The sequence below is a fragment of the Echiichthys vipera genome, assembly GCF_963691815.1.
Source record: "Echiichthys vipera genome assembly, chromosome: 3".
Classification (NCBI taxonomy): Eukaryota; Metazoa; Chordata; class Actinopteri; order Perciformes; family Trachinidae; genus Echiichthys; species Echiichthys vipera.
This window is the reverse complement of record NC_139828.1, coordinates 8,499,776-8,524,530: the sequence shown is the minus strand read 5'-3', so window position 1 is coordinate 8,524,530 and position 24,755 is coordinate 8,499,776. Positions and strand designations below refer to the sequence as shown.

Here is a 24,755-nt window from a genome sequence, read left to right as displayed (position 1 = left end):
TTCCCTTCCCTGCCAAATTGTTTTAATATGTTTGTATTATATTTGTGAAAATATGCAAATAAAGTAAAAAAAAATTATAATAACAATAATAACAACAACAATAATAATAATAATAATAATAATAATAATAAATTAGGTAAACAAATCCTTGTTCATGAATGTGTCATGTTTTGTATTATTGTATGAATGTCTTGTTTTTTGTTTGTCTATTTCTGAATCCTGTTGTCTTTTGTGCAAATATTTTAAGTGAATGTACATTTGAAAAACCGTAAAAAAAATAAAATAAAATAAAATTTAATAAATAAAAGTGTGGGGGTGGTGTATTTAAAAATAATAATAATAATTAATAATGATATGTATATATTATTATTACACCACCATTATCATTAAACAGATAACAACAGTGATAATAAAAAATAATATTAATAATTAAATGAACGGTTGTATTCAGACAGTTATGACGCTTCCGTTTCCGGTGTTTCACAGTAAACCTGGGGGCGGAGTCAACGGCTGCAGCAGAAATGTGTCCTCTCTCATAACAAACATGAGGCCGTTATATGCTGTTTTAACATTTGGGGTCGTGGCGAGCAGCGGAGTACTACTGACGATGGTACTGTACTTTGTTTTATCTCCAACGGTAACGTAAACTTATACGGTAAACTACTGTGTGTGTGTGTGTGTGTGTGTGATTTGTGATGTCAGTTAGCCTAACTGTAACCTGCATCACATCACTGGGTGTTGTCAGATGCGTACATGAACTGATGAAGCCTCTTGGATGAGAGGTGAAACGTCTTCCTAGACAAACAACCAGTCCAGTTGCCTTTGACTGAAATTGCTTTGAGGATGGTGTTGAATTAAGTGTGAAAATAATTGCAAAGGTACTTTTGTGTGTGGTTAATATGACCGGATGTGTCTGCAGCAGCAGCAGCAGCAACAACAAAGACAACACCCCCATCTGGTATCAGCTGATAGGCTTATCAGACTGAGAAATACCCTAACAACACGTACAGTCACTGAAGGGCCTGTCCTCCACAGCTGACATTTTATTATGTACAGTGGCGGATTAAAGTGGTCACGGGCCCCTAGGCTACTGTTTGTTTTGGCCCCCCACATTATTAATCATGCCTTATCAGAATAAAAAACCCACTGTTAGAATAGAAGAAGAGTCAATTCAATATTATTTATAGTGCCAAATCATAACAGAAGTTATCTCAGGACACTTTACAAACTAGGTAAAGACCACACTCTATGATAAACAAAGACCCAACAATTCCCCCGTAGAGTACGGTGGCAACTAAAACCTTCCCTATAACAGACAGGAACGTCAGACAGACCCAGCTCTGTGGAGAACGGACATCTGTCTGCACCGGTTGGGGAGGAAGAAAAGGAGAGAGAAAGAGAGAAAAGACGGACAGATGGACAGAGAAAGAGTTTGCAACCTTGAAAAATCCTGTCACTTTAGGATTTTCTTCAACAGATCTTGGTCCCGCTTTTCTTTTAGTCGTGCTTTTCTGTTTCGTGCTCTGCTATCACATTAACTTTCTGACATTTTGCCGCTGTACTGTCTGGTAACAGTGAGTGTTGTGTCATTTGAAAACAAGAAAAACCTCTTCAGGGTTCGTACTTAATTAATGTTGTATTTTCAAGGTTTGAAAAGTGCTTGAAAATGCTTTTTTTCAACATTTTTTTAATTGAATTCGCAGATCAGAGAAAAGAAAGTGCAACAGTTGTACAGTGCGTTGATAGATCTGCCTTAAAGTAAAGACACTTTACAAAATACTCCGGGGCTCCTGCACACCTGGGGCCCCTAGGCCGGCCTGTGCGTTAATCCGCCTCTGATTATATAACCTATTTATATTCATTTTTATTTTACCAGCATCCTCTGGGGAACTAAATCTCACAAACCATCATAATAAAATATTGATATTCCAATGAACTACAGCCTAGAAGACACATTTTAATAAGTGGATTAGAAGTGTAAAGTAGTCCAATACGTTGCAAGTGAAGTACAAGTTTGTTAACGTTTAAACACGTTTAGTAGTGTAGTGATGCAAACCACACTCACAAGTACCTTTGAACTTGTTTCCACACTCATTTCAACACCCTCAGTTAAGTAATGTGATGTTATTGTTACACTAACTGAAGGAAAGACAGCGGTGCCTTAGTGTGAATTTAAAATATTTAAAAATATTATATATATCGTTCCTGTTATTCTTATATTTTATGTTTCCCTGTGTTTATATTGTTCATATTTTTACTTTATTTTCTACAATGTATTGTTTCTTACTGACGCTTCTTCTATGTTTGCTTATCTTATTTTAGTACATGGAGTTGGCACCTTTGCAAAATGTTACTATATGAAATTAAAGCGGACTTTCCCTCTCAAAACATATTTTATTTCTCATTATCATTAATGTATAGTTACGGTTAATTGCATGTTTTGAATCATACAGTGGAGTATCTGCAAAGATTTTATGTAAAAGGGAGTGTTGTAACCATGGAGCATGCTTTGACATGCTCAGGACGCACTCACACTGTCCGTCTGTACCGTACCCCGTGCTTTAGGGTACTCGCCCCCCCTCCCTCTCCCTCTCCCCCCCGCGGGCCAGCCCCGTTTGTACTCACACTACCTGGGCCTCGGTGAATGCTTCTTGCTGCCTATACCTCATCACGCCATAACACGTCACACGCATTGATTAACGTCATCGTGATGCGTGGCTTTGTTTACAAATCTTTCCATAGACCTCAGAGTTTTTGTGCGTCTTCTCGACTGTTTTTGAATATTTTCATCGACCAAATCTCGAGTAAACACTCCACCTCCGCATCACACCTTGTTTTCAACGTGAACCTTTCGCCGCCATTGTTTTAAATGTCCGCGCATGGTCCGTCCTTCTTTTTTCTATGTCCGAACAGGCGCACATAAAATGACCTCAGAACCGCTGTAGGCCTCGTGCTTGTACACGTGCACTCACACTGGTCAAACGAACTAGACTTTAGCCGTGAAACGTGCTCGGGCACGGTACGGATGGACAGTGTGAGTGCGCCCTAAGACTCGCCAGTAATCATCAGATCAGTTTTTCAGCCACTTGCTTTGTTGTGCAATGCTTTGACTGGTTCCACTGGTATTACCAGATTGTACTTGCTGGCCAGGAGTTCTGGAGAAATATCTCGGGCGGGTACAGAGCTTTTTTAAAGTTTAGAAAACATAGATTAGTATTTTCTATTTGCTTGAAACACCAACTCTCTTGTTATGCCAGATTAGGATTATTTGGAAGAATAAACAAGTGTTTTGGGCTCAGTTTTTGTGACTTTTACGTCAGGGTGAGATTTAGGAGGTCATGTGAGCTGATTCACTGATGTTTTTTGTTTTTCATTTCAATATTAAGCTCTTTACATAATGAGTTTATGTATTTCTCCAGACTGTTGCCCTTTGCCCTGGACACATGGGGCTCAAAGGCATATGGCCTAATTTTTTGCTTTTATAAGGAGTCAACCTTCTTGATGAGGTTGTGATAATGCTGCGGACTGTGGACTGCAGTACAAGTGCACGTCTGATGTGGATTTATTAGTCAGCAGCAAAGAGGGACCTATTGGAGAATCACAGCCTATCAATTCTGTTAATGATCACCTGCTCCCGTTATATTAGGACAGTGGATCGTGTGCTGTCTCTCAGTGGTGGGATTGTCTGACAGTGAGGGTTTAGCTAGAGCCACTAAAGTTCACAGATTTGAACGCTTTCTGCCTTCAGAGGACCTCACTGAAGGGCAGTCATGCGTCTGATAGGGTCCACTGTCCTTTTCTCTGTCCTGCTGCAGGCTATGGTGAGAAAATAGACTGAAATTTGCTTTTGGGCACTACCAGATTTTGTTCTACTAAACTGGTCATTGGATTTATTTATTTTTATTTATTTTATGTTATGTGCAATGTCTTTATGTTTAAATGAAGAGATTTAACCCTGTCCTTAAAGATTGCATCTGCTGGGACGTGTTTCTCCTGTGATCTAATATTCATTAAACATGATTAAAGTGCATTTTGAATGTAAGCTCCCATCGCTTAAGTTTTTCTTTCTTACAGTCTGCACCGACAGAGAGCTGGCAGACGGCCACGTCTATTTACGACTTCTCAGCGACAGATATTGACGGCAATGTGGTCTCCCTAGATAAATACAGGTGAGTCTCTAAGACGTATTCTCTCCCTAAATTTGCTGCAGCTTCCCTGTAAATATGCCTACCACCACTAAAACATTATCTCTCTCTCTCTCTCTCTCTCTCTCTCTCTCTCTTTGTTGTTTCAGGGGGAACGTTGTCATCATCACCAATGTTGCCTCTAAATGAGGTAAAACCCCAGTGAACTACTCTCAGTTTGTGGAAATGCACGCCAAATACGCTGAGAGAGGTTTACGCATCCTCGCCTTCCCCTCTAACCAGTTTGGGAACCAGGTACGTAACACATGCACGTTTTGATCATGTGTTAGAACAGGCTTTCTCACTCAAGCTTGTAATCTGAAAATATCTAATCACCGTGGATGTGAAACAACAAGGTCAGATTACAAAACAGTCCAGCTGAGACCTTACAGTGTAGTCTTTACTGATAAAGAGCCTGTCTGTTTACGTCGCCCTCCAGAAAAAGCTCAGTCTACTCTGATTGGTCAGGGTTTCTGGGTCTCCTGCATGTGCACTCTTAGCGTCTCTGCACCGTCATTGTAGCCTGGGAATGACTGTAACAGCACTGTAGCGGCACTTTATATATATATATATATATATATATATATATATATATATATTTAGAAGCCCTGGCAGCTTCTTTAAAGGCACAGTTTCTGAATACAATGTGCATTTCTCTGGATTGAGCAATTTGATACTCTTACTATATTTTTTATACCTCCTCGATCTGCTTAATAATCAAAAGAAACGTCCAAATCTCACTTTTTTACTATACGGGCCCTTTAAACCAATTTTTGCTGTATCATAATAGACACTTAAACAGCTCGGGGCTTGAAAAGTGCTGACAAGACATATTTTTTATCTCAACGTGTTTTACTTTGAAGGAGCCCGGCAGTGAAACCCAGATCAAGACGTTCGCTCAGTCCTACAACGCTCAGTTCGACATGTTCAGTAAGATTGATGTGAACGGGGCCACCGCTCATCCCCTGTGGAAGTGGCTGAAAGCGCAGCCCAATGGGAGCGGCTTCATGGGAAAGTAAGTGGTGATATTATTAACAGGTATATTAATAGAGAACCAGATCCTCTATATCAGTTATTTGTCATCATAGTGTTTTACACAGTGATTATTTTCTAACGTGATGATTTGTTTTCATCCCTGCAGTAGCATCAAGTGGAATTTCACCAAGGTAAATATTATAGCAGTTATTTATCATATATTTAGACATCACTAGGGTTGAAAAGTTCATAATAAATCATCTATTCCTGTATTCGTATGCATCAATGCCCCTTTCACCTTACTCTGTTTTCTATTATGGTGGTACAGAACAGACCTTATTGGAAGAAGTCTATAAATGCTGAGTGTTTAAAAAGTGTTAAAAACAGGTAATAAATCTTTGCTCATAAATGTCATGTTCACTGTATTTGTGGTTTCTCTTTTTCCTCTTTCTCTCTAGTTTCTGATCAACAGAGAGGGTCAGGTGATGAAGAGATATGGACCCCTGGATGATCCTAGTGTACGTACAAACATCTTACTTTGCCATGGATGCTATGGTGCAGGAGTCGTAACCTTTTTGATATGAAGTGCCATTTTTATAATTTCCTGTTAATCAGTGTACCATCAAGTCTGCCATATTCTGTTGAGCCAGGCAGTTATGATTTTTCCCTCATGCACCTCTTTCTGTAAAAAAGGCAATGAGTACTGGCCAATCAGAGGCAGAGTAGGGCGGGTCTACCTGTGCACCTGCAAATGTCTGACAAGGGTTATTTACGTAGCTCGCGGATGAGAGGGCACTCGAACATTTCCAAAAAACTCCATTTTGCCACCATCGGTGACGCCTGCTATAGTGTACCTGTATATTTGTATTATTTCTCTTTATCATTCTATGTGGCTGTGTAGTTATCTGACTTCAGAGGCTTGTTGACACTGAGCTTTTGTGTTTTGTTTTGTTATGTTTTTACAAATCTTTCCATTTTCTGTCCAGATAAAACATTTTTCATAGAAGAAAGTTCTGCTGTTGTGTTGCGAATATGAATAAGTAAAAGCAATTGAGGCAAATGAGAGAAGTTGAATGAATAAACATTAGGGTAAGAGTGAGAGAGGCCATTCTTTTCAGATTTAAGATGAATTGACCTTTAATCATAGACTGTATAAAAAATGGACGCAGCCTCTCCGTAGACGTCCGTCCTCTCAACTTGATCCAATCGTCCTCGCCTACGGGAGTCGCCATCTTGTCAGACTTTGACTACTCCTCATTTCCTCTTACCAAAAAAGGGCATGTATGTGACGTTGGGGGGAGGGAGATACGTCCATCTGGCTGACGTATACCTCGGAGAAGTGAGGGCCAGAGGCTAGCTGTCACTCAAGAGGCCACGCCCCTAATTATTCATAAACCTTAACCTCCAATAACATAAAAACTAGTCCGGCACAAAAAAATTCACCCCCTCAGTGTTGTCAAGGAGATATGACCTAAATATACAGACTAGAGTGTTGTTGTTTGTTACCAGGTCTTAAACAGGTTTAATCATGCTGTGAAACGACCTATTTAACATGGAGGTCAATGAGAAACTGCTCTGTTATGGAACGTGCCCCTAGTGGACACTCTGAGAACTGCAGGTTTTGGCACTTCCTGATTGGAAGTCGCTGTTGTTAGGGCTTGCCTTTAATATAAACTGACATTTATATATCTTTACATTTCACGTGTACGTCTACATACTGTAGATGTCAACTTACTCTTTCTTTCTTTTCAGGTGGTGGAGAAAGATCTTCCCCGATACCTGTAACACCAAATGGATGACTGAAGCCTCACTGACTGATCAACTGTCCTTTTAGCTCCTTTCTTTGCCTCTCCGAGCACCAGGGGATTTAGTTTGGGTCCACCCCAGACCAGTGACGGTCTGCTTATAAACCCGCATGGCGGACAGAGCAGACCTGATGTAAATGGCGTGCAAACCTGCTGGGAGGATTACCAAGCTTGAGTTCATTTGGTTCTCTGGAGAGAAGGAGGAAGGCTTCTCTAATACATTATTAATTATTCTAGTAGATTAATGTTTAGCATTGTTTTCATAATAAAATGCACTGAGATGTTGCTCTAATTAAATGTGTGTGTTTGTCTGTCTGTCAGGAGTTATATTTTATTGTATTATATTGGTGCTGGTTGTAGTATAGATGTGTTTGTACCCTGACCTGTTGTGCACAAACATCTTTCATTCTGTATAATGGAAAATCCACTTCTGTCAGAAAACCGTTCATGAGTGAGCGCAAGAGCTTAAATTGAAACTGAAATTTGTTCTTCTGGGTAGAAAATTATATACTGTCACAGTTGTATCTTCATCTTTTTGACATTGGAGTCATAGTACAGTAACTCAATACTTAGATGACACTCACAGTAAGGATACATATTATGCTTTGTAGGTAGGTAAGCACATCTAGTCTTCAACACGTTAGAGATGGTTGTAGAGGCACAGATAGACAATTTAGATTATCCCATACAAACTATATCAAGAAAAAAACTTTTTCCTTTTCCAACCGTCTGTTTATTGAATTTTACATATTACAAAAACAGCAGTGTTCTAATTACAGATCTTAATCTAATAATACACCAGAACAGATACTAACCCTCCACCCCCATCGCTCCTGCACCCAGCCCCAGCAGATGGACATGTATAGTTAAAAGTAAATTAAAGGACAAACAAAACAAGAAAATGATGATAAAGGAAGAGAAAAAGTGGGCAAATAGAAAAAAAACAACTAAATAAATAATTAGATAAAAATAAATAACAGTTGTAATACTCAATAAAATAATAATAATAAAATCAAAATAGACTAAGAAGATCAATAAAGAAGCATAAATATCTGATTTGGCAGGTAGTAAGACATTTAAATCAATTAAAAATAGATAAATAAGCTAGTAATAATAAAGAATAAAATATATACTTACACACACACACACACACACACACATATATATATACATTTATTTGGCAATAACCTGAATCAGACACCTTCAAAGAATCACAAGCTTAATCTCACATGTTGCCAGATGATTTTTCTTTTCTTTGCATTTGCATTGTGAAAGAAGCAAATAGTGGTGTTTTTTTTTTTTGTACATTGATTGTTAACGAATGCATACAAAGCATCACAATAGAGCTTGTTTATTTTTTTAAAAGTGCCAGGGTGGGATCCGAAAATATCCTGAGTGTCTTTAAATCCTAGCATGTTGTGTATCGTGGTAAAACATCCTCAAGCTTTCAATAATGTCCTGAGGTTTTGTCATAGTGCTCTGCATACACAATAAAAAGGAAAACATAAGTTTGAGGATTTAATCAAATCATCAAGATATTGTCCTACACCAAGTTTACATTAATACTCATTAATCTGGTTGTATGGATGCTTCTATTAATACCCATAAAGGCAGTACACATTGTCAGCAAATAAACCAATAATCATAGTGTTGAATATGTTTTTAAATCATAAAGTTAATATATTTTATCATGGCTATGTATCCAGTATATGATAGGTTACTATACTGTATGATTAAGATGCACAGATCAATCAAGATGTGCAATCAATTATCCATTAACCTCTCTAATGTTAGCTGACAGCTACTTTTGTGTTCCTGTTCAAGTTTTTAGAGCAAAAATAAAGTAAAAGATAAAACAAAGAGGGATTATGAGCCCGTGTAGCTTTAATGCATCTGACAAACGGACCTGTGCGTGTGATTCAGAGCACCAGGACACGCTGAGCTCCAGGCTGCGGCTCCCCCAGCCTCCTGCAGAGGGAGCCGCAGCGTCCACAACAAAACCCGGGCAGCAGCACCGAGGCAGCGGCAGCAAGTGCGGTGCAGTCGACCTGAGAGGAGCGGACGCTGTTCCGTGGTCGTGAGGAAACACCGCACAGATGAAGGGACCGTCGCGGATTTAACTATCACATATTCCTCCGTTTGATTGTCGCTGCATTTCAAAACAAACACAGTCCTCCTTCTTCCCCTCCCTTAACCGGGATCGTCGCTGTTGGTCTTTCCTGTTTTTCCTCCGGGAGGCTGAATGGAAGCAGCAGCAGCCGAGGGAGCGGTCGGGCTGTCGGAGGCCAGGGACGGGAGCCCGCTGTCCGGGGACGCAGCATCCGATGATGGGGACACGGTGGTTGGAGTTAGCTACGGAATGGACGCCGCAGACATGGGTAATTACGTTATCACATTTACAAATAAACCGTATCCGTCTTTAATGTTTATTTTTTTTATTACCCTGACATCCATTTTTTTTAATCTGAAACGACTGTGAACCAGAAAGTCCCGACTCATCTCTGCTAGCAAGGAATTGGTAACGGCTGTTGAGCTACCGTTAGGCTAGTAACGGTAGGCAGCAACGGTCGTTAAGCTACCGTTAGGCTAGTAACGGTAGCTAACTTAGCTGAATGGATGAAGCAGGTAGAGTTAGATACAAACGTTAGCTAAATGTGACAGTGCATAATGTTACAGTCGTGTCAAGTCAGCAACACACACACACACACACACACATCAAATATGGCTAGGAAATCGATATTTAAAAGGACAATATGTATATAGTATTATAGCCAGAGGCGATTCTAGAGTCTTTTGGGGCCCTGGGCAAAAATTCACAGGGGGCCCCTCGAACCAGCAACATTTTTAATTCATTTTTATGAATAAAAATATCTATTTTTTTAAAAACCTTGTAATTCAAACATATTAATATGAAGAATGACAACAGAATGATTAAACCAGAGAAATAAAAACTTGGGTGGAGTCACGTGGGGCCCCACTCCGGCAGTTCAGTCGCGACGTAACGCCCTTTCAAAATATGATTTCCGGGTCCAAGCCGCTCCGAGCCTCGTATTTCTACAACGCTGCAGTGCTGTGTTTGAACAGATCTGGGTTTTTAAAAAATGACGTAACTGTCATTTTATCTCTTTCTTATCGATGAAAAAGATGTCCAACGGGGAAAATAGGTGATCGTAATAGTTCACATGTTCGGCCGAGCGTTTGGACCTCGAAATCGTATTTTGAAAGGTTGTTGCGTCAGACTGAACAGGGAGACAATAAACAGTAAACAATAAACTCTTAATTAAATATATATAAGGTAGATAGTAGTAAGAATACAGGTCAAATAAAATTCAGAGAATTAAAATGTATAAGATAAAATATGTTTGACTGTATATGACAGAAATGAGCAGTAAGACTAAATTATTGCACTTAAGTGGTGGATAAAGTTATTTCACAAAAAAAACCTGTCATTGCAAAACCTTTTGCACTGCTGTTATTTAAAGTTTGTCAGCCCTCTGGGGCCCCCTGCTGGCCTGGGAACACAAGCGGTTGCCTGCTGAGAAGCGACGCCTCTGCGTATAGCTAGCCTCTACGTATGTCTATTTACCTGGCTTGACATATAGAAAGAGCCAGGGGTGTAGCTAGGATTTCTGACCACCTTCTACCACCAAGCAAAATATCTCTTAGAGAATTTTAAAAACGAAACCATGTAGAGACAGAATTTACATGCTGTTGCACAAATATGATAAATAACATGAGGCTGTTTAGTTTGTTTACTAAAAAGACAGAGTAAAGAGCTGTTTTATAGGAAAGAGATCCTTAAAAGACTCCTGTTGTGATCGGACACTACTCAGAAAATACAATTAAATAAAATTAACTCAACTTTCAAAAGGGACCGGGATGCCGTTGAGGGTGCGGGGCGCCCCTCTAACATAATGGGAGGGGAAAAACTGCAGTTTGAGTTTTTTTTTTTTATTGTTTATTGGAGGAAAGTGCTGACTTTGACATGAATGTGTGGCACATGAATCAAGTGGCCGTCTGGTGAGGGTTATTTATCATGCTTAGCTTTATCAGAGGGTGACAATTTATGTCTTGGGGCACCTTTGGCTGCAGATGTTTTTTCCTAGCACAAGTTTGCACCTCCACATGACCTTACTGGAGAGAAAGAGAGTGTGAGAGAGAGCTTGCACGTGCAGATTAAACAGATGCATTATTGAGTATGCCTCCGCCCAGCCAAATGTATTCAGGTTGATGGTTTATGGACAGCTGGCATTCATCTGTTTGTATCCTTGTGGGACAAGTCTGTCTAGAATTATGCAATTTTGTAGTGTGATTACACTGGATAAAGGACTGGAAGACACCGCTGACTGTTTAACCCTATCGTTTTTTACACAACATCTGTAACCTTATTAAATCATTTAAATTTTTAAACCTCAATTGTATTCATCCCTGAATCAGCTGATGCTGTAGATTGAGTTGGTTTTATATGACTGAGGCAAGGCAAATTTCTATTATGCTCATTAATAATGCGCATCACTGCCCTGATATGCTATTAGGGTAAAATTTTTGCTTAAAGTCCCATTAAAGAAAAAGTTGAGTCGATACCTTGATACAAGTCGTCCAGTGAAACAACAAGGAGTTATTCTGTGTTCAAAGCTACTCGCTAATATATACAGTGAAATCATACGTTTTCTAATACAAACTATTTTATACCGCCAGTGGATGTGCACGCTTTTAATCCATTGTTCTTTAAAGTTCCTTCCAAACATCTGCTGTAAAGTGAACATTATTCCACGTGTGTGATTGTCGGTTTGAGTTCATTAGCACAGTGATGGTGAACCTACATCTACCTTGTTGATCTTATTCTTTGTTGCTGTGTCTCGTCCTCTAAGGCTACGTCTACACTGCTATGTTTTCATTCTAAAATTGGCGTTTCAAAAGAAAAATGATCACCCAACTGGGCATGTGCGTGCCGGTGTAAACACTAAGCAGATTGTCTAACGCAGTTGAAAATCACTGATATAGAAGTTGAAAATACAGAAAAAAATAATGAGGAAGAACAGCAGTTTGGCATAAAATAAGACAAAAGATTTATTTGCTTCGACTGTTGACGAGGTGAAATTGTTACTCGAAGTAACACATGAGTATAAGGTGGTAACGGCGTTGGAAAACACAGATTGGGAGTCGATGCAAAGCAAATATGCCGGCATCTTAGAGCTTTACCTGGAGCATCATCCTTTGCTGAAAGAGAAAGCCATGGCAAAGGAAAAGGAGTACCCACACAAGAAGGATGAAATTAGGAAAATCACAGGAATTAATGTCTTTTTTAGGGGCTTGAAGACGCTGGAGTAGTGTGGATGTAGCCTAACGCAAAGCTACAGTATTGTCGGTTAAGTGATAGTTGTGCAACATCTGTCAGTAAAGGGATACTCCATTAAAGGCTATTCAGCTAATATGTGTTAAACCCAGGGATTGTGTTCATTTGTGTGGCAGCGTAATAACAATCCGGCATTGCCACTGGTCAATATGAAAGAATGGAAATGTCAGCTTGCTTGAGTCTCATTGGCTCACATAACACGTCAGAGTGCAGAACCTGAGAGCTTGATTAACGTCAGATATTGTTTCTGTGTAACTGTAGGCTGCGCTGATAGACTTCGCTGCTCCCAATGTGTGAACCCAACAGCGTGTGTGGGTGTCACAGCTGGCTGTTAAATATCTGTCTGAGCATTTAGTCCCATTCAAAGCTTCTCATCCTCAGGCAGTCCTAATTTGTTCCCATGGTCTCTTTTCAGCGCGACAGCATTAATCTCAGTTATCTTCTCCCCGCACTTGTACTCGAACTCCTCACACCTTCACCTTCACCTTCACCCTCTCCTCTCCTCCCTCAGTGATTTCCTCGGTTCAGCCACTCATTTGTCACTATCCATCAGTCCTCTCCCCTGTGTGTTTTTCTGTCCCCTGCTTTAGGCAAGGCGTCTCACAATTGCTGATGGAGGCACAAAGCGAGGTTGCCTTCTGTTGGGTTTACCATCTATTTGCTTCATCCTTAATCGTTGCGCAAGATCTCTCTCTTTCTCCCTCTGCGGCCGTGCGTGCCAGTATCAGTTTGTATCCCAGTAGCCAATGCAGAGGGCTTGAATAGGATTTTGACCCTCCGCCAAGTTATTTGATGTCATATTATTTTACGTAAAGGATGACGCAGTTTAGTTACGTCTTATGTGCTGCTGATTTCATCTGCAAGTGGGGGGATGTGTGCCACAGTAGCTGTTTCAAACAAAAACCTAGCGTTTGCAGTGTTTGCTACTGTCTGTCCTTGTGCGTGGCCAGGGCTTTTCATTTTCTGAGTGATAAGTGCTGGGAAGATGAGTGAGGGGGAGAGTAAATACAGGAGATAGAGGCACAGATAAGAAGGACAGACATATTAAGAATTTTAGGCTGTATTTTCGTCTGTTGTGGTGACTAACACTGACATTACTGCAGTGTCATACTGTTCTGGCTTCCCTCAGATGGGAAATAAGGCAAAGACCTGCTGTTTTCTATTAGGAGAGTTACTGAGCCCACTGTGCAAGCTATTATTATTTCATAATAAGCGCCAGGAGGATGAAGCTGTCAAATTCATCTTAAATCCCACGTAGATTTGGAGAAGTGCCTGCTTTGGGCTTCAGTAATTGGACCAATTCTGGTATGGAGGAAAATGGGAGGGATGCTTACTGCAGCAGGAGGGAACCGGGGTGATTGCCAAGCGAACACCGATACTGTTGAGCTGCTGTGACAGTAGAGCTGCAACAATGAAACTATTACAGGTTCACACAAGATTAAACCAAGAATATGAGGCAGTTCAGAGAGCACGGCAGGCACATGTGAGTTCAATGTAGACACCAACAATGGCTGAGGCACAGGAGGTACAGTACTGTGCGTGTATGGACAGTTATTTCAGATGCAATTTGAGCAACTGTGATGGACCGTGTTCTTGTTCATATACTGACCAGGAGGGAAGCAGGACAAAGGGTGGCAGTGGAAGTAGGCCTGTCATAATAACACATTTTCCTGGGCGATAAACTGGCCCAGAAATTATAGCGAGAAGCGATAATATTGCCCTTTTTGAGACCATTTTCAACTGATATATTGATAATGGCATAATAATGCAAGTACACCCTTTCGAAAAGATCAATAAGTGTTTATTTCTAAAGAATATTTAACACTAAAACGCAAAGACAATTTAAATATTCAAAATAAATAAACAAAACAACCAAAAACAATAAATAAAATGGACTCTCAGTCTATTTGAGCACATTGGCGTTTAGTTGTTGCAGTTTTACAACAAATGCGACACACCGGCTCACTCTGGTCATTCGGTTTCAGTGGTCCCGCACGGCAGCTGTGGCGTTCGATTTGAAACCAACTCCATCTTGGTTTTTATAGTGTAACTTGGTCCTCACAGGACTCTCCTGCTGCGCTCTGGGTAACGCCAGGGGTCCACCCCCAACACAGAGACTGAGGAAGCGAGAGGGGTCGGTGGAAACAGATGCACAGGAGTGAAAACTCTTGTCATCCAGACTCTTTGATAAAGGGACACCAGGAAGATGGGAAAATGGAAATAATTGCGGCTAGAGAAGTTATTAAGCTCATTAAAAGTTATCATGCGGTACATTGATTTATTGCTTATTGCGACAAGCCTAAGTGGAAGGTCTATGACCAAAAAAACCCCATGTAACAGGGATAATCTCCTGCAGGCTATGGACTTGGGCTGCAGTGTCATGGCTGTGGAGTTTTGTCAAGTCTGTATCCGGTACACCAGTGGGTTTTCTCCCTGGTGCCTGGCCAGGGAAAACATTGACTGTGATGTGAACAAAGTCCTGTGGCCTGTACAAAGATGTGATGCTGAGGCAGAATGAATCCCTCATCTGTATGACTGATTACTGTTCCTGCAGTACTAACAGAAGACAGGATGTTCTGTACTTTCATGTGAATATAGATATCAAAAAGTACTATACATAATACAATGTTTTTATGTAGCTTTATGTCCTAAACATGTTTTCCATTTTCTGATGTGTGTAATGACTGCTCAGTAGTGTTTACTAAATTTCAATTAAATAAAATTTTACTTACAGTTCCAAATCATATCAAAAGTTATCTCAAGACCCTTTACATATAGAGTAGGTAAACACCACACTGTATGACTTATTTATGATTTACATAGACCCAACAATTCCCCCATGAGTAGCAACAGCCATCTTGTGCACACAGTGGTAATGAAAACCTTCCCTGAGCTCACTTAAAAAGGTTTTGAGGCGATACTTTGATTTTGCTGGAAGAGTCAGAGATTTTGTGTAGAATACGACTTGTACGACGGGACATCTCTGCAGCACCATCATACTTAACTCAGGATGGTATTTTGAAACATACTTTGCCTTTAACAAATGCTGCACCTCCTGGGATTTCAATGATGCACTAGGACATTTAGAAATTGGGGTAAAATTGTGATTTATTTGTGCAGCCCTAGTTTGAACCTGATCTAGCCAGCTGGAGCCTCTCTGTGTTTGCATGTTTACCCCGTCTGTGTTGGTTTTCTCCACGGCCCCTGCACCAAAAACATGCGCGTGAGGTGAAGTGGAAACTCTAAATTGCCCGTAGTTAATGTGTTTGTCTTTGTGTGTCAGCCCTGTGATAGACTGGTGCCCTGTACAGTGTGTGCTCAGTTCACCCAGTAGATGCTGAGATAAGTCCCAGATAAGCGCTCTAGAAAATTGATTAAAATGATTAACCTACAACTCATTTTCAATTTTCAAACAGTGTGGCACGAGTGGCCAAAATGTTCTGTTATTTACTGCTCTGGCTGCTTAGATTTGCCTCTGTGGAAGATTTTTTTGGCTTTCTGCCCCTAGTTTCACTCTGTACCTGCTTCAGTGAGTGCATTTTCTTTATTAAATACATATGCATATTAATGTGGAAGCATAGCTCGCCTGTCATCAGAGGCACAGCTTGCATATAATCAGTAGACTTCCCTCTTTAATGCATATGCATGTGAGGAAGGAAATACAGCAGGTGCAAATTTGCATTGCGAAATTAAGGGAAGGTTGTGGTGCACACAATAGTTGAACCTGTTCACTCTATTTTCCTGTTACAGACCTTCACATTAATAACAGCCTTTGTAAAGCATTTGCAATAAACACTCCTGTTTTGATGCTTAATGGCTCGGCCTGTATAACGAACGTGAAATTTGAATTCTATTTCTATTTAGCACACATTTTGATTTTCTTTTCTGAGCTTTCTGGTCTCAGTGTTGTTTAAACCGTTGACTTGCGTATTATAAATGCATTTTGAATACATAGTTGCTCTTATAGGCAATTATAAGCATGTTAAATACAAACTGAAATAAAGGTGCAGTGCAAATTTTCCCTACTTTCAGCCTCCCGACGTCTTCCAGTTTGTGATGTCACAGTTACAAGGTTGTGTCATGCTCAAATTGTTACATGTTCTGCTCCAAAATCCCATCAGTGTGCGATTACTGCTTCCCTTGCACACTTCACTCCTCTCCAGACGCTCTCTACAGATGGAGATCTGCCTCCTCCATGTTTTGACATTCTGGGGCGGAAGACGCTTGGAGAAGAAGCTTCATTTTGGGCCCGCCTGATATGGGATTTTTGAGACTGATACAAGTTTTAGAGGGGAAAGATTCACCAACACCAATTTGTTGGCTGAGAATAGACATTTATTTTCTATACAGTTCTGAGATATCGGCAGCTGTAGGCTGTTTTTTAAGCAAAAGCAAAGCCTGCTGTCTGCCTATCAGTTTTCCTGTGCATAAGAGACTGGTGAGAGGCTGGCAAATGTAGGATGGTAAATGATCAAAACATCCTGCTGAGTAACCAACCTATACCTGAGGCTGCTACACAACAGTGGTGCCAGATCATCTGCACTTTGTGTTCAGTCAGATGGCAGCTGGCAGAGGTGATCTGTGTGGCGTAGCATGGGGTAATAAATGCCACATAGCATTTGGATGATGGCAGACTTTTCTGCCTGTTACGACAGAGGGACACAGTCAACTTGAAGCTTTTTGTGTCAACGTTGCTGCCGTTGTTGGTGAATTTAAGTAGCGATTGTCAGGGGCAGTACTCTGAAAACCAGTCCAGTGAGTCATTTGCTTCACAGCTTCATGATGCATGATGTGTGTATATCAAAACATCACTATGCTTTCATCTTTGTATTGCCTTCCAGAGTGACACAAGAGCCCCAGATGTCAAACTAAATCTGCAGGTGTGTGTGTAGATTGTTCTGTACAGCTACTGTATACTGTTGTGCAACTGTGCTCCCTCAGTAGTTGAGCAGATTGCCCTCTCCTGAGGCACCAGTGGCAGAAGACGCTGCTCACAGCAATAACAGCAGCACACAGATGTCCGGCTGATCCACACCCTGTTTATTTGTATGACCAACTCCCATGACTCCCTGCCCAGTCTCCTCTCCGCTCCGTAAAAGGAATCTTTTCTGTTTGTTTTGACTGCATTTTTCAGGAGCAGTGAGGATCACTAAGTTTCTGATCCGGCACCTCGTAATGAAAAACATACTGAAATTGCATAAGAGTTTGAGCACTTGTGTGTGATTTTTGCTGGGAGAACTGAGCTGTTTTTAGCTTTGCACAGAGAACAGGGGGCTGCTCCGCTGCCAGCATGTTCAGGAGCAGCAAGGGCACACACACACACACACACACACACACACACACACACACACACACACACACACACTCTTGACGTATCTATCCAGTGGTATTAATACAACATCCCAACTACCCTGGCGTCCATGAGAAATTGTTAACTGGGAATATTACTACAACTCTCCTCCTGCTGTGTATTTGTGCTGACTCAGACTACATGTTGACTCACACTGTGGCATCCCTCACAGGTAGACGTCTGCACAGCTGACGGTCAGGCATTGCTTTTGTATTGACTGCTGGAGGCGTATGCATGTGTTTGTTTGCAAAAACCAGCAACCATCACTGTGGTGCTCATTATATTCTGTCAGGACTTGGCTGAGCAGAGTCTTCTTCCGTAGCGACACTTTTTTTTGTACCTCCTCACTTTGAATTTCCGTTTCAAAGTCCACTGAGTTTGCAGACCTCTCCAAGAGACAATTACACTTTCATACCCACCTGTCCCAAAAGTGTGATCCACAAATGAAGATGTAACTGTCTCTTGAAATGTAGCAGCCTCCCCTAAACAGCGGTAGGATTTTGAGTTTCGAAGTTATTAGCTGCTGTCAGTAACTGCCAAGCAAGTCATTTCATCCACTTCTTCTTGAATTGTAAATAGATGGATTCAGATGGTGAAGGTGGAGCGTAGATGCAGACCACTGGCAGCTGTAGCATTTTAATGTTCGCGTTTTTATCCGAAGATTTTTGTGGAGCTTCCACCGGCAGAGAAACGTGGAAAATCATCTCTGCAATCATCAGCCGTGACTGTCTCTTAATTGTTTAAAGAAATAAGAGTATTATTTTTAAACAGTAGCATTTTTCCCTTCTGCTGAAGCAGAGACGGCAACCAAGAAAACCAGACAGACTGTCTCTTGACCTCCACCTGTCCTTGCTTTGGTGCCATCTTATCCTGATAATCCAGACAGTTGGTCTAGTAGCCTGGAGAGAATGGGATTGGGATTAGGGATAGTAAAATAATAGTGACCCTGATTCAGCTGGCTTCTGTCTGCTTGTGTGTCTGGGTGAACCGCAGTCAGGCCTGGCCAACTGGAGTAATGGGGGGAAGTGTGTCGGTGTGTTTCCAGCTCTGAAATGGTGTGAAAAGGCCTGAATGAAAAATTATAGTTGTCCGTCTGTTTTTGGTTGGAGTGTGTTGCTTTACTTTCTGTAAAAGTTTATCTTATTAAAATCAGTGAAAAAGAAAAGCGGTACTGTTGTGTTGCTTGGAGCTCTTGAGGATGGCGATTCAACATGTTTCCAATGGCAGACTAACATATAAATATATCGTATGTTTTTGTCTTTTTTTTGGTTAATTATTAACCATTAAGTGGCAGCTCATACTCAAATATCCAAAAGTGATCTGAATTGTTTTTCTAAACAACAGCCCAAACCCCCGGGGCTCTATTCATAATGATGCTATATTGAATTGAGAAAAAATAAATCTTTTTTTGGAGAAGCTGAAGCAGCCATCTTAAACTCATTTATTGTCAAAATAGTATTCTATAATTTCCTGTCAATTATTAGACTTATTAATTGTTCCATCAGGCCTTTAACTTGAATAAAGAACATAGATGCTTTTATCAATAGATACTATTTTAGAGCTCAAACTAGAAACAATTAGTCAGTTCATCTTTTTTTTATGTATTTAAATGACCAAATCCTCTGGTTTCCTCATCCTAAATGTGAATTTTCTGATTTCTTTACTCTTTTATGACTTTGAATGACTATAAATCTTTGAGTTGTGGACAAACAAAGATGCGAGGACGCCATCTTGGGCTTTAGGAAACGCTGATGTACGTTTTTTATCGTTAATTGAGAAAATAGTCGACAGATTAATCGATAATATAATAATAAGTTGCAGCCTTATCTCAAACAGTTAGTCCCTTAACTAATTTGTCGTTCAGCTTCATGTTTTCTATTAAACTGATATCTTTTTTTTTACTGTTTGTTGGACAAAATGAGCAATTTTCTAATCATGTAATTGTTTCTAATAATACTCTTTTTAATCTGTAATTGCAGATTTATAGTATTTCCTAAAGGCTTTCCTCATAAATAAAGGTTCTTAGCAGCATGTCTCAAAGGGAGGTTTTTTACACCAGAAGGCAAGGAAGCTTTTTTATTAAGCGCGCATGCTTTTTTGCCTGATGCTATTGATCGTAATGGATGACTTGGCATAGTGAAAAGCTGTCCTCTCCAGCCTCTGCTTCCTCCACACGATCACTGTATTATACAAAGTGAATGATATGCACTGACAGCAGAGGACGGAGCTTCTTTCCCCCTCTGTGCACACCGCTTTGTTCAGTAAATTAGAGGACTAGAGAATTGAGTGTCGGCACCACCACCACGCCAGTTTAAGGTGTGTTAACGTAAATAGAGCCATAGCGTTCCCCCATACTTCCTCCTGTAGTCTGTAGGGAGCCGGCATTACTGCGTTTGCCTGCCTTTGTCTGTTACTGTGTGTTTACACGCAGAAGCAGTAAGGATAAGCTGGAAGGATATTATTCTGCCAGAGTGCCGTAATTGCGAGGAACGGTTAAAGCCTCTTTGAAAAGCTTAGCATTAGGAAGCTGATGACTCCTTAATTATTTGTGTCGCCTTCCAACTCGCCTGTACCGATCGAACTGGAATGGTCAATTGTGATTTATTGATACATGGACGCACAAACAGATATCTATTACAGAAACACACAGAAGCTCTTTTGCTGGTTGGGTTGGGCTGGATTACCGTGAAAGAAACCAGGATACTGTGACATGTAAACACCGCATTCATGTTTTTGATTTGGTCTCCCATCAGCACACATCTTGAATCAGAGGTTTTCAGAAAAACAACATCTCTAATCATCTCTAGCTTCATTTTTACATTTGAGGAAGGTGGAATTGATCCTCTTATCTTACTCCTGCCAAGAATGTGAATAAGTGTATCCCCAAATGTTAAACTATTCCTTTCAACAATATAAAGATTAAATGTTTTAACTGAATGTTTTACGTTTTTAACCGCAAGCTAACTAGACAGCCAGTCAGTTGCTAAATTGAAAAACTTAATGCCTTATCCACACATTCTTGTCACAGCGTAGATAGAAAAGTACATCTGTCATTAGAAGAGTGACAATTTTGTTCAGATCATTTTCTGTACCAGTGTAGCATGAAATAATGACAGAATCAGCTAGCTAGCCTTAGCTAGCTGAAATGGCGCCCATTTATCCCCATAGAAAGCTGCTCAGTGGCGCAGGCTCCCTTAAGGACGCCGCCATTTTCGGTTCTTCTGAACTTGTGAGGACTTACCTGAAATCTTCACATTCCCGAGTCCATGCTGGAGCGTCCAGCACAAAAAAACCCACAAAAAATAGTAAAAACATCACACACACAATGCATAAAAAGTGTGAGCAGAAGAGTTGTGTTGCTGTCGGAGCCTTGCACTGGGCTCTACGGAGACGGGACCTATGCTGCTGGACATGTTTCACTGCGGCTCTTTTTAGCCGTGCACCCTCCTTCTCATGCCCATAACGATTTTGGTTGGGTCTAAAATTACGCCCACACTTTTTTTTTTCATAGAGGGTCTCAAGATTGGTATCTAAAAAAAAAAATTTGGAGGTGATTTCTTCTTCTCCGCATGTATGGGAGTTAATGGCCGAATGTGCTTCCGGGCGAGTGCGGAGTTGGGGGGAAACTCCTTGTAGGTACTGTGTAGTGCCTGGAGTTCATTACATGTGTGTGCGAAGTAAACATCATGTCCTTGTTGATAAGGCTCATAACACTAATGTGCATCCAAACGTACTCAGTTAGGCCTCTTTACTGACTCCACTTTTCTATTCTGGGCTGGAGACAGTGGACGGGGACTCACTGGATGATGTGCTCATGGAAAAATACACAGCCCGCTGGCTACTGAGATCAAGGGTTCAGAGGTGGAATGGCCTCATGGCTCTGATTTAGGGTCAGTTTGCTTTCCCTCCGTCTAAACAGCAGCCATCACCGTTGCATAACTCTCCTGTGTGAAGTGAACTAGGCCGAGGTTAGCCATAAATTAACGTCTTCTAAAAAAAGGAAGTCCTCCAGGCGGCTCTCCTCGTCTGAGCCTCCGCAGCATCCGGCATCTCTTCTCTAACACTCGACGCATCCCCGCGCGGTCGTCAGAGATTATATTACAATCCCACAGCGTTGTTCACAAGGCGAAACATTGACACAAGAGCTGACTGTACTTCACCCCCTCTGTGTATTGAGTGGACTGGCTTGTTAATTTTGCTGCTCTTTAACATTTGACAGAATTATGGATTTCTGCTTTTTGTAGGTCAGGTCAGATGCACTTTGACACGAAAAGCAAGCGCGGCTTTGTTTTGGCATGAAAAATTAACACCCAATCGATAGCGGCCCAATCATTTTGCCTCTCCCAAGATAACTCAGAGATTGTCTCTTACTTTACTCATCCTCGGGGAGTCCCAGCATTGATCCCATCAGGCTCAGACATTGCTGTCAGTAACAATAACATAACAATTATTCTTTATTCTTTATTTGGATCCCAATTAGCTTCCACAAAGTGGTCGCTAGTCTTCCTGGGGTCCACACGGGAAGCGACAACAATTAAAACAAACAGTAATAAAATCCCACTATATCATAAAACCACAACGATATCAATAAAACAAAAACAAGGTAGCTATAGTCACAAAACAAAACAAACAACAACAAACAAAACAAGCTCAGCCACAATTAGGTGACAGACACACGCATTTGTTGTTTAGTTTAATTTTGTTGCTGAGATGCAAGCCACCATATACATCTGTTTTCTTTGTTGATGTAGTTTAAAAACAAAAAGATTTAGAGAAGAAGTAAATAAACTGCAGTGAAAGAAATCACTGTATAACCTGACAAACTGTATTTGCTTGAGTGATGTCACATGAGGCTGCCGCTGGTTTTAGTTTGCCTTTTTTTCCTTTCACAAATGTTTTTAATCTATGATTGAGTCAATAGTTGTACTGTGTCTGCGAGTTGTTTACTGTGTTGTGCCGTTTAACACTAACATGAAAGGACAAGCGTCAATGAAGCGTCTGTCTGTTGATTCCAGGCACACGTGTGTTGCTGGTTGACCTCAATTGGGACGCCATGGAAACAAGAGGGAGAGAAAATGTGTGTGAGGGAATATAAACATGAAGCCAGAGCAGATGTTGTGATGTGTGTGTGTGTGTATATATATATATATATATATATATATATATTTACTGTGTATCTAAGAGCAGGACATAGAACATAATGCAGGCTATAATAACAGCTCAGGGGAACCAGAACCCTGAGTTGGTTTGAGAGCTATGTTGTTTTTAAAGAGTACTGTCCTGCTCATCATAAAGCAAGTTTGGGCAAGAACGGGTTTCAAGTGCGTCCTTTTGTAAATGACTGTGTTTATGTTGGGAACTTATTTCATAAAATGCTGTTTGAGAAAGAACCTGTACACTTGAAAAGAAACAGTACCACGTGTTAATAAACACATTTAAACCACAAGAGGCTTCATTTGAGTGAAAAATTATTTATTATCATGTGCACAATACAGATGATAATAAGAAAAGTATTTGGCGATAAGGCTTCATCGTATCTTAAAGGGGTTAGAAAAGCTGTGAGTATTACGGGATACTACAGATTAATACTGGTGGTGAGGGTAGGGTGGAAATGGTGAATGGGATGTAGGAGAGTTGCAACGATTCGCACTGAAATGACGACAGCCGCTGAGAGGAGAACAGATTTAAATGTTGACAGCAAAGATGTGATCGGCTGATAGATTTGAGCTGATGAGAGGAAGCAGGAGGAGATAGGGGAGAGAGAGAGAGTAACATCAGTCTTCTTCCGCTATTCTACATTCATATGCAGAATCTGTTTAAAAAGAGTAGCTTTTGTTAACTGTAACTTTACCGTTAACATCAAGCAATCTAACTGTAGCTATGTAACTGGTAAAGATAACAATAAAGTTAACTGGCATTTTACAGCGTTAAGGATGGATTGGAGTTGGCATCACCACCAACCAAAAACAATGTGTTTAATTATTTTTTTTTACCAGTTGCTAGATTGTTTTTCTTAATCTCAATCTCATCTCATCTCATCTCATCTCATCTTCAACCCGTTATCCAGGGTGTGGTCGCAGGGGCAGCAGCTTTAGCAGGGGACCCCAAACTTCCCTTTCCCGGGCCACATTAACCAGCTCTAACTGGGGGATCCCGAGGCGTTCCTAGGCCAGTGTGGAGATATAATCCCTCCACCTAGTCCGGGGTCTTCCTCGAGGCCTCCTCCCAGCTGGACGTGCCTGGAACACCTCCCTAGGGAGCCGTGGTCAAATCACATACCATCCCATCCGTAGTTTAAAATGAGATTAACTGAACAAAAAGGCAGCTGTCTAACAGTGTGGGTACAAATCTGTCTGTGTTTCTGGTTTAACTGTCACGGTGGTGGTCGAGCAGGGAGAGATGGAGCACACACTTGGGCACACACCGCCTGACTCTCACAAACACTGTGCCTTAAAACCTGTAGTCTCAGCTAGCAGTCACACACACTCACACCCCCTCACTCATACCTACGCATGCATACACACTCTGAGGGCAGTCTTAACAGGTGCAGGCATGCGGAAAGAAAGAGATATGACTGCAGTAGGATACAGACATACATGCACACATGTAGGGACCAGGCATTTGGAAACAGCAGGAGCAATGTTACAGAACCAGACCTAGAAAGTCAATGACACACATCCACACACTGGAATGCAGACGCACAGAAATAGTACTGGATGGTTAAAAAGCAGGAGATCCTCTTCTTTAATTATCTGCATTGCAAACATTCCTTCACCAGCAGGTTTTATTTTTTCTAAAAATTGTATTCCCTGCATGTTCAAGCTTGAGAGCATTGCAGGGTTCGCAATGGCACGCTTTGGCTTGCTTATCCTGGTGCAAATGTGTGGATATGTGACAGAGGGAGAGAGGGAGAGAGCAGGAGGAGGGGTGGCAAACAGGCTATTCTGTGGCTCAGTCACATGGGCGTCCACGAGAGGCAGCCAGACAGGCGCACCAGAGAGGCTGGCCATCAATTCAGCTGCACAGTCGAGCTGTGAAGATGTTATCCCACTCCTGAGTGACACTGGGTCCTACAGGTTAGCTGT

General features: G+C 41.0%; 2 protein-coding genes across 4 annotated transcripts in view; both read left to right on the top strand.

The window, feature by feature from the left end:
• The first annotated feature begins 498 nt into the window (after positions 1-498).
• On the top strand, positions 499-7,255 carry gpx4a (glutathione peroxidase 4a). 2 transcript variants are annotated; one of them, XM_083940645.1, is made up of 7 exons: positions 499-610; positions 4,075-4,169; positions 4,295-4,439; positions 5,048-5,199; positions 5,326-5,350; positions 5,618-5,677; positions 6,912-7,255. In XM_083940645.1, the coding sequence occupies exons 1-7, from the start codon at positions 545-547 to the stop codon at positions 6,942-6,944; spliced, it is 576 nt and encodes a 191-aa protein (XP_083796771.1). In that variant the 5' UTR covers positions 499-544; the 3' UTR covers positions 6,945-7,255. The 2 variants fall into 2 exon arrangements, with proteins under 2 accessions (XP_083796771.1, XP_083796770.1); XM_083940644.1 differs by having other exon boundaries at positions 509-637.
• A 1,806-nt stretch (positions 7,256-9,061) lies between these two features.
• pip5k1ca (phosphatidylinositol-4-phosphate 5-kinase, type I, gamma a) overlaps positions 9,062-24,755 on the top strand; it is a 45,769-nt gene continuing 30,075 nt past the window's right edge. For both annotated transcript variants that reach the window (XM_083911109.1, XM_083911110.1), the window contains exon 1: positions 9,062-9,342. In XM_083911109.1, the coding sequence (XP_083767235.1) occupies positions 9,207-9,342 (136 nt within the window). In that variant the 5' untranslated portion in view covers positions 9,062-9,206. The remainder of the gene's footprint in view (positions 9,343-24,755) is intronic.